Source organism: Triticum dicoccoides, chromosome 2A, assembly GCF_002162155.2.
Source record: "Triticum dicoccoides isolate Atlit2015 ecotype Zavitan chromosome 2A, WEW_v2.0, whole genome shotgun sequence".
Taxonomy (NCBI): domain Eukaryota; kingdom Viridiplantae; phylum Streptophyta; class Magnoliopsida; order Poales; family Poaceae; genus Triticum; species Triticum dicoccoides.
Genome location: NC_041382.1, coordinates 718869634 through 718879733, shown reverse-complemented (window position 1 = coordinate 718879733; position 10100 = coordinate 718869634). Strand labels below are relative to the sequence as shown.

Sequence of the window (10100 nt, the reverse complement as noted above, 5' to 3'; positions counted from 1 at the left end):
ATATGTATGTATGTATACTTGTGTGCACTGGTGAAGCATCGTTAGGGCAAAAGTGTGTCGTTGCCCGCCTCAGCCTTTCTAGATACACCCAGCACAACCTCACCTCGCCCTGCTCAGCAAGAGGTGGGGCGGAGGTCTAGCCGAAAAGATTAGCTTAGTAGAAGCGTGAAGTAGTGCCAAGGGCGACCCATCTCTCGTGCCGTGGCGGCGTGGCCACAGCCATGCCCAGGCAGCGGCGAGCGACTTTTTTATTCTCCTGTGAGGTCAGCCACCATGTATTTTCTTTGTAGCTCCGCCACTGCTTGTGTGTCCAACATTCAAATATAAATATGGGATACATTTTGTTCTTTTTCCATCCCTCAAGAGCTTATATAGTAATTATATTTATGTTGATTGTTAGTTTTATAACAAAGGAGTCTGTAGGAGTGTTCTTGAAAATAAGTAATGCAGTTGGGAATATCCAATGCAAACAAACTTGTGTTTTATGTAGATTCAGCTCTCGAGTAAAACTTGAGTATATATATACATCATTGTTACCTTCGCCAAAAGTGTTATACTAATATATGCATATATTTCTCCAATGGTATTGCAGAGACAGAAGTGTGTGGCATATGTAAAGGTCCAATCATGGTACACCATCAAAAGCAATATAGCACTATGGGTATGATAGATGATAAGCAGAATGTGAAAGTGAAAGAAGAGGGTGGTGAAAATACGAATGCGAAAGAGAAAAAGAAACAAAGCAAAGAAGAAGGTGATAAGAAAAAGGAGGTGAAGAAGATGACTAAGTATAAGGAGAAGAAAGAGAGAACGAGGGGTAATGACAAGGATAATGAGAAGGAGGAGGATCAGAGGAAAAGGAAAGAAAATGAGAAGAAGATGAGGGCACATAAGGAAAGAGAGAAGAAGGAGAATGATAAAGAGGAGGAGTTGAAGGAGCAGAATGACACAAAAAATTGCCCACAGTTCTTTAGGTTCCTAATGACCAGTTCATCTATGGAACAAGAGGTAAGTTTTCTTGATTCATAACAGAAATTAAGGAGACTAACCCATTTTTGGTCCTCCATTTTTATGTATCGTATTTTCATGATTGTTGTGAAGGTTCTCTTTCCGTTTGCTGTCCACTTTAGGAATGGTGCTTACTAATTTGACAAAGTTAAAATGGTACATATTTCATCAGAATTTTTGTTCGATTAGTCATTGATATTTTTCAAATATGGACTATACTATGTGGTCTGACTTTGAAAAGGAATAAAAGAGAGATAACATATCCGCAACATATATGAGTATGTCATCCAATATATAAACTAGTTCATCAAAGTTGATTTTATTCGTATTTATAGTTTTGTAGATTGTAAAGAAAAGAGACACATGTAAATTTTTCCCCAAAATATAATGCCAAGTGAGAGTGACCGAGACAATATATGCTTGTTTGGATAGGGGCTTGGACCCAAGCCTTGAATTCGTTTAGACTGATTATTTACACCATTAACTATTACCAAACTCTTGAAATCAATCTCCAACACTACTATCAAACATGTCACTACTAAAGGGGCAGAACTGATCGCTTTTGATGGGTGCCAGGATCAGCACTAATCTGTTGTCTGTGGAGACTCATCCATCACTCATGGGATAGAGCCCATCAGTGGAGTGCCTATGTTTTAAATAGCGGGCTATGGCATTTAGCGGCAACCCTTAAAAACAGCTATAGCGGAGCTATAGCGGCAAATTGTACGTGAAATCATTTAGCGGCAACACCCTCAAACAGCTATAGCGGAGCTATAGCGGGGCTATAGCCGGCTATTTAAAACTATGTAAGACACGGACAGTCGCTCGTCACTGACCATGTCAGCACTCTGACGTATATATGACCGTCCTTATGTGGTGACAAGTTAAATGCTATGTATTCATAGCATGCAGCACATATCATTTTTCACTATAACAAACATTTCATATATTCAGAACATTTGCTTGAAAGATTCTGAAAAACTGCATCATCACATAGACAGAAACTCATTACACATTCATCTGAACATAAAATCCATCGGCCATTTGTAAGACATAGCACACAACCTTTTTATATTATTTTTTAGTTTTGGCTTGTGCTCGACATACTTAGTCATTGATTTATATGATAACATATGTTGCAGACAATTCCCGAAGACTGCCACAAATACTTGGAAGAGTGTACAGGAACAGTTTCACTGAGAGGTCCAAGCGGAAATTTATGGCCCGTAGAGCTGGCTAAAATCTCCGGGGAGCTATGCTTTGCACGTGGATGGAAGGAGTTCCTCTGCGACCATCGCATCGTGTATGGCTACCTGCTGGTTTTCCGTTACGATGGGAACTCACAGTTCTCAGTCACGGTATTCTTGCCATCATCCTGCGAGGCACCGTATGCGTTTCTAGCCCAGCCGCAGCGCATGGGCGCCACCGCTGTGGCAGCAAAGGATGAGAATGGGCACACGGGCACCAATGCAGATGGTACTGCCCCGCAAGAAGAAGACTCTCACATTGGCACAGGTGCAGATGGTACTCCACAAAATGAAGGAGAAGAAGAAGATGCTTCAGAAGAATATGAAGGGAGCGACAACATGAGTGTCGATGCTGACGGCGCTGGTCCACAAAAGGAAGAAGAAGATGCATTATCAGAGAATCCGGATAATGAGGAAGAAAGTGAATGGCGCAGCGCACCATCGCAGCAACAGAAGGAGGATCAAGACAAGATCGACAATGGTTTTGTGGTCGGGAAGAGGACTAGGTTCAGGAAGGTTGATGATATCATGACAGAAGTGGTCCGATCCAAGAAGTCCAAGGCTAAGGAAGGGAAAAGACATGAAGCTCAATCTAGTGATTCGAAGTCTGAAGGAGAAGCATTAGGTGACAGTTTAGAAAGTAATTAAGAAGAACCCTCCCACACTGATCGATTGATTTCAAAATTATTAGTACCACTTCTACTTTTTACATATATGTTGGTTTGAAATGGTTTAATGTTGTCAAATGATTCTTATGATGGTTTTATCGAGCTAATTGTGACTGTGTGCACATCAATTAAAAGCAGAATCGGGGCTTCGTCCACCCAGGAAGTCCAAGGCTACTCAGGAGAAAAGGCCTGAAGCTCCATCAGGTGATAGTTTGGCAGGTAACCAAGAATAACCCTCCGATGGATGATTGATTTCAAAATAATTGATAGTACTACTTTTTACATACATATTGGTGTGAGATGGCTTGGTGTTGTAAAATGATTTATGTGCTCTTGTTATCGAGCTAACATGTACATGTGTGCACATCGATGTAAGCAGAATTGGTCCATTGTTCACCCAAGAAGTCCAAGGCTGAGGGGAAAAGGTCTACTGCTTTAGCTTCTAAAGGAGCAGCATCATGTGACAGATTGAAAGGTAATTAAGAGGAAGCCTCTGATCGAGAATCGGTTTCAAAATAAGTAGAATTTTTCTTGCAGGTAAAAAAGTATTACTTGTTTCACACACATGTATTAGTTTGGGATGGCTTAAATGTGTGTCAGTTTTCATTCTGCTATCTAGATAGCAATGGTCTTGTACCGTAAAATGATTCCTATATAAGCATTAGGTGACAGTTTAGCAAGTATTAAGAAGAACCCTTCCACACTGATCGATTGATTTCAAAACTATTATTACCATTACTTTTTACACGTATATTGGTTTGAAACGATTTAATGTTGTAAAATGATTCTTATGCTCTTTTTATGGAGCTAACCTGTGTCTCTGTGCACATCAATCCAATTATAAGCAGAATCAAAGCGTTGTCCACCCAGGAAGCCCAAGGCTGCGAAGGGGAAAAGGCCTCAAGGTCCATGTGGCCATTCGGAGTCTGAGGGAGCAGAATCAGGTGACAGTTTGGCAGGTAACTAGAATAACCCAATCAATGATTGATTTCAAAATAACTGGTACTACTTTTTACATATATATTGCTATGAGATGGCTTGGTGTTGTAAAATGATTTCTGTGCTCTTATTATCGTGCTAAAATGTACATGTGTGCATATTGATGTAAGCAGAATTGGTCCGTCGTCCACCCAAGAAGTCCAGGGCTGAGGGGAAAGGGTCTGCTGCTTCATCAGCTTCTAAAGGAATGACGTCAAGTCACAGTTTGGCAGGTAATTAACTTGAAGCCTCCGATCGAGTATTGGTTTGAGATGGCTTAAATGCTGTGTCAGTTTTGACTGTGCTATTTAGATAGCAATGGTCTTCTCCGCTGAAAAAAGATAGCAATGGTCAATTGGTCATGTCATCGAGCTAACTTGCGCGCATATAGTTCATACAGGTGTACTTGCGCCAGAATCCGTATGCAAGGACTTAACCAAATTACACAAATCTTTTGGTAAAAAATATAGTATGAAGGCTCAGTTCCCGATGTTCAATAACAGCAATAGTGAAAACCAACCTGGTAGAGGTAAATCTTCTTCCTTCCTACGCTGATTACAACAAAATTTGAACTGAACTATCTTAGTAATTTGCATCTTCTTTTATACTTACTTATCGTCAAGGTTCAGAGAAGGCCGGAATTAAAGTCGCAGAGACGTCAAGTAACCCAAAGGGACAAGGAATATGCTATGGACAGGGCACAGAGGTTCCAATCCAAGAGGCCCTTCGTGATCAAGGAAATAAAGCACACCGATGTCTATGTGTCGTACTTCATGGTAATTGATTGAATTCTTCTCTGGATGGATACACATATTCTAAAACTGCATTGCTCGCTTACTGATCGACCTGGGACACTGCAGATCATTCCAGAAATGTTCGTTGAAAATTTCCTCCCGAAGGAAAGCAGGAAGATGACGCTGTGGGACCCACAGGCGAAGCCGTGGAAGGTGTGGTACGAGTACACCGGCGGGGAGTGTCCCCGTGCGGCGTTCAGCGCCGGGTGGGGCGCGCTCGCCATGGAGAACTACCTGGAGAACAGGGACTTGTGTGTGTTCGAGCTCCTGGATGATGACTACAACATCAAGCTGCACGTCTATAGGGCCGTGCTGGATATCACCCCCTTCGCCCTGGCCCCAAAACATCATCAACAGGGTTGTGCATAGCCCTTTGTTTTTGTTCTAGTATATCGTTGATGATGGAGGTGTGTGTTGGTGACTATTTTGTTGAATTATTATCAGATCATATTACTTGGTGAATCGTGTTTTTGGCTGTTTTATTGAATATTGGCATTCATTGCTTTTCTTGTCGTAGCAAATATCAATATATATGTGATTTCTTTACAGAGAAAGCCATTAGATAGCTCTTTTTTACTGCATTGTTGATCAAAAATGGTACAAGAAAGTTCGGCAGTTCGGTCCAATTAAGGCACATTTCTTCTTGCGTCACTCGCTTAAGTACGGGATGCCAGATCTCTTAAAACTTTTTTTGAGGAAAGCTGTCATGGGCTCATGGCCGATTTTATTGATCAGGATTCAAAGATATATCATTTTCTAAGGCAGCCAAAATCAGGAGGATCGTCAAGCCATTGATGGTTACCCTTGGTAAACTTTGCCAGATTATGAGTAGCCCTATTGGCCTCCCTAGGGGAATGTGAAAAAACTACCCGAGAGAAATTGTGACAAAGAAAAGTACGCTCTTCATATATAGCAGCCGCCACACCTAGAGAGTTTCCGCCATTGTGCATGAAACTTCCATGCAATCACTTTCAACTAATAGTCTATTGCACCCTACGTTCCCAGCAAGAATCAAACCGTCTCGAAGGGCGGTAGCTTCAACAGTAGGGGCATCCAGTGGCGGACCTCGAGTTTGACGACAGGGGGTGCTAACCTTATCACTTACAATAAAAGTACCATGTATAACCATAAAAAATTATCAGTTTAGCATTTTAACCCTATAATACACATAGAATTAGACTAATTACTACTAGGTAAAAAAAGTTTAGCATTTTGGAGGGGATGCATGGCACCCCCACTAGATGAGCCACTGGGGCCATCATCAACAAATGGGAGGTTCCAGCTTCCTCCTATGACAGGAACAACATGATGATCCCGGACGAATGTGCATGTCCATCCCGAGCCAGTGTCCTCGTTGAAGGTAGCGTCAACATTCAGATTTACAAAATCTTCAGGTGGTTTAATCCATCCTTGTCTAACAATCTGAGCACTACTCAATTTGTTAACTCTTGCAAAAAAAAATTGAGACCAACTCTTGCAAAGTTTAATGCCAGCACAGAGATAGACTGGGCCGATCTAACCGGCGCTTGCAAGCTGTCACCATGAGTACATTTCCTTCGCTCCCACCAAGCATACCAGGCAACAACAACGACTAGATCACACCTTCAAACACCTACCAGATACGGTGCAGCATTCTCATCCATTAGCAGTCGCTCGAGAGGCCCAATTCCATCAGCCACTTCAAAGCAAGTGTCTTCAATAATTTGCATCATTCCAAGGCATGACCATATTTCCTTTACTCTACCACATTTGAAGAAGACATGATTCATACTTTCACAGTCCACTGAACATATAGGGCATTGGCTAAAATTCTGCATATGCCGATTTGCAAGGCCAACATAGGAAGGAATCGCCCCATATAAAGCACGCCAACAATGTATCTTCACCTTAACAGGTGTTTTCAAGGCCCACAAAGCTCTCCAGATAGGGTTGGTCGACGAAGAATTATTAGGCCTTGTCATCCGTAGTTTTCGACCATGCTGATTATTGCATTCAATATAATAAGCAGACTTGACCGTAAAAATTCGATTCTTATTATAGTGCCATGACACAAAATCCTCCATCATCACAATGGCCAGCGGGATTTCAGAATTCTTTCCACGTCAACGGCCCAAAATAGTTCTCTACCCAATGCTTCATCCTATACACGGTTTTCATCATCAATTAGTTCAGCAACCTTTGTAATTACTATATTTCCTCTCCTTGTCATTAATTACCTTCCTAGTTGGCCTGCTAGGAATCCAACAATCATTCCAAATATCAATTTTATTACCATCTCACACCCTCCAAATATGTCATCTTTTAAAAGTTCGAATTCCTGCCCAAATGCTTTGCCAAGTGTATAGGAGCTTCCCTTTTTCAGTTCACAATTTAATAGAACACCTGAGGGAAAATACTTAGCACGAAGAACTTGGGCGCATAAAGAATTTGGCGCACAAAGCAACCTCCAACATTGTTTTTACAAGATAGCAAGATTGAAACTCTCCAAATCCTTGAAACTCATACCTCCTTGTTTCTTTGGGATACACATTTTCCACCATGCAAACCAGTGCATATGCTTCTGTTGGTCAACATATCCCCACTAGAATTGGGACATTGCAGAGATTATCCCTTTACAAATCCGTTGGAAAACCTGCAAACTGACATGACATATGTTGGTATAGCTTGAATGATGGATTTCAATAATGTTTCCTTTTCGCCAAAAGATAGCATTTTTTCCTTCCAACTGTAGAGAAGTATGCAAACTCTATCAATAAGATACTGAAATTGTTTGAAAGGGGGTATTATTTTCTTAGTTCTCTATCAACTTGACAACTTGTAGGCTTTGATAAAACAGTCCACTTGTGAGCCGTCAGACCCCGTTTTGTCCCTTCTACTGAAAACAAGGGTTTGGCTGATTTTCAAACAAAATATACACTTATTTGTTACTATTAATTTGAACTGGATCACGCCAACAATTTTGAAACGGAGGAAGTACTATTTTATTCTAGCTGAGACATCAATAATAACAACGTTCCCGGTATGGGCCCCTCATAGAAGAGATTAAGGAGCTTCTTGACTCTCGGGATGAATTTCGTTTGTGTTGGGCTAGGCATTGCGCAAATCGCGCAGCACATAATCTAGCTAGGGATGGTTGCCTTAATAAGTTGTGCAAGATCTGGTTTTCAATTCCCCCCTCTTGTATTCATGACATTGTTGTGGGTGAAGCCGCTTAGTTAATAAATTGGCAGCGATGTTCCCCTAAAAAAACGCCGGGTGACAAGAAACTCACTTTCCCTGGTCGTCCTAGATACCTTTTGTGTGCCACAAAATAATACTTGAATCTTTGCCAAGAAGTGAAGAAACCAGGCACATCAAAACTATAATTTCTTCAAATTACATTATCTGTGTTACTAGTGGAGAAAACTGTTGACAAATCTTCATATAGTGCCAACGCTGATTTTTTAATTACCTGAAAGATTCTTGAAATGTATTTCCTAGTCACTCTTGACTTCTCTTTCGAAGTGAATCACTCTTGATTTCTACTGCGGGACTATATATCATTATCTCTTTCCTTAGGTCCATGAATTACCCCACTAATATGTATAACAAATTTGCCTGCTTATTTTATCCCGGTCGTAGAACTTAGAATGACACAGTCCCTTGTCAAAATGCATCCTTCTAGACACCTCTAATTTGAACATACCAAAGATCGAAAATGGTGTCCTGGACAAAAATTGTAGGATGCTCCAAATTCATCTTTCAGTATGAACATCAATGACTAAGGAGAAGCATTAACATTGACACCCACAAACTCTGTGAGGTATGCACATCAATCCTTTAGACACAGTTCATCAATCTGTCATTACACATCCCGTGTTTGATTCATGCTGCACGAGACGAGGTCATGGTACCTGTTTGATACATCTTTGTCATTTCTAGTTCTCATATTTGAATATCGTAATCTACTGCTATAGAGACACAGCCTGTGAGTTTCTCGTTTATGAGAAGTAAGTGACAACTTACCCCCTGATGTACCTTTCCGTCTAGCTAGGCCTTGCAAACTAACCTAAATAATTTCATCTGCCAAGTACAGCCTCATTTCTTGCACGTAGATAGACTCCGGACTAAATAAATTTCCACAGGAGGAGCCCCCACCAGGAAAATCAAGATCGTCTACAACACATCCTTCCCCCACTCAACGCCACCACAGCGAGCCGACGGGCAAAGTCCACACGATGTCAACGACAGGCAGGGAGTTCCTACTTGTGGATGGTGTCCTGATGCATTCATGTATGTAGTCCATATGAAAATATGTTGGAAAATTAGGCAAATTCATGGTTAGTTCTATTAAATAATTTATGACTAGAATGGTAATTAGCATGCGAAGCTCTAGCATACTGGATTGTCGAAACAACAACATCGCTCATGCAACAACTATCATAATTAGAGACAAGATCAGATCACGGTACACGTACTAATTGTCCGTAGATGAAGTTGCCATGACTGTTGCAGGAGCGAGGATGTTGTTGACGTCGATGTTGGTGGTGACAACTTGTCCCGTGTTCACGAACTTCCGCAATCGCGTGGAGCGCTTCCCGAAAACCTTATTCACCATCTCCCGGTGTAGGATCAAAAGGGTGAGAGATTTCGAAGACCTGCTCTCCCGTTGTCGGCGATCGGGGTGGAGTAGACTACGGTGATGGCGCAAGTAGAGAGAGGAGGCAAAACCCTAACTCGATTTCTGTGTGTCTTTGGGCATGGCCGGTAGCAGTATATATAATATATAGGACCAGAGGCAGTATCGTGCGGTGATCACGATCACAAACCTACTTTGGATTCTACGTTGTATACTTACCAAACAAGAAATAATTAACTTGTCACCAATACATCAAAAAATAAAACTGTAAAAGAAAGTTGCACCTATGCAAGGCAATGGACCGGTTTTCGGCAGACCATTCACGCATAGGTCGCATGTGTGCGCCGCCGCTGTCCGGCTAGGCAAGTGAGGGCGCTTGTGGTCTTCTATTTCTCTCCTCAACACGCCACATAAAGTGGCGAAGAGAACCCACTATATATAGAGGTCTCACACCTCCTCAACTTTCGGGACGAGATTAAACATTAGAGTCACCACTTGTTATTTTACACATGGACCACTTTGAGATTTTAAAAATTGTTAATGGGCCATGCCCATTCAATTCCAATATATTACTAGCATTGACTTGTAAAATAATGACCCGGAAGATTATCCCACAAGTACATGCTTCCTAGGCACTTTTAACTGCGGGACTAAAACTATTAGATCATGATAAGTGACATACGTGTGGCACGGACACATGATAATTTCGAACATTTTTTATGCTAAGTTTAGTAATGCGAGGATGGCAACTTTAGTTGTGAAGCATGCCAATTTCCTTTTCGGATTC

At 41.4% G+C, this 10100-nt stretch overlaps 1 protein-coding gene and 1 pseudogene across 1 annotated transcript in view; both read left to right on the top strand.

The window, feature by feature from the left end:
• Positions 1-507, top strand: part of LOC119358197 — a 10482-nt pseudogene extending 9975 nt beyond the window's left edge.
• Positions 1-5162, top strand: part of LOC119352048 — a 6085-nt gene extending 923 nt beyond the window's left edge. The window contains exons 2-10 of the mRNA XM_037618790.1: positions 593-1008; positions 2151-2895; positions 3062-3142; positions 3303-3398; positions 3772-3882; positions 4036-4134; positions 4293-4430; positions 4514-4677; positions 4762-5162. Coding sequence (XP_037474687.1) covers positions 628-1008; positions 2151-2895; positions 3062-3142; positions 3303-3398; positions 3772-3882; positions 4036-4134; positions 4293-4430; positions 4514-4677; positions 4762-5064 — 2118 coding nt within the window. The 5' untranslated portion in view covers positions 593-627 and the 3' untranslated portion in view covers positions 5065-5162. The remainder of the gene's footprint in view (positions 1-592; positions 1009-2150; positions 2896-3061; positions 3143-3302; positions 3399-3771; positions 3883-4035; positions 4135-4292; positions 4431-4513; positions 4678-4761) is intronic.
• Positions 5163-10100: the final 4938 nt, after the last annotated feature.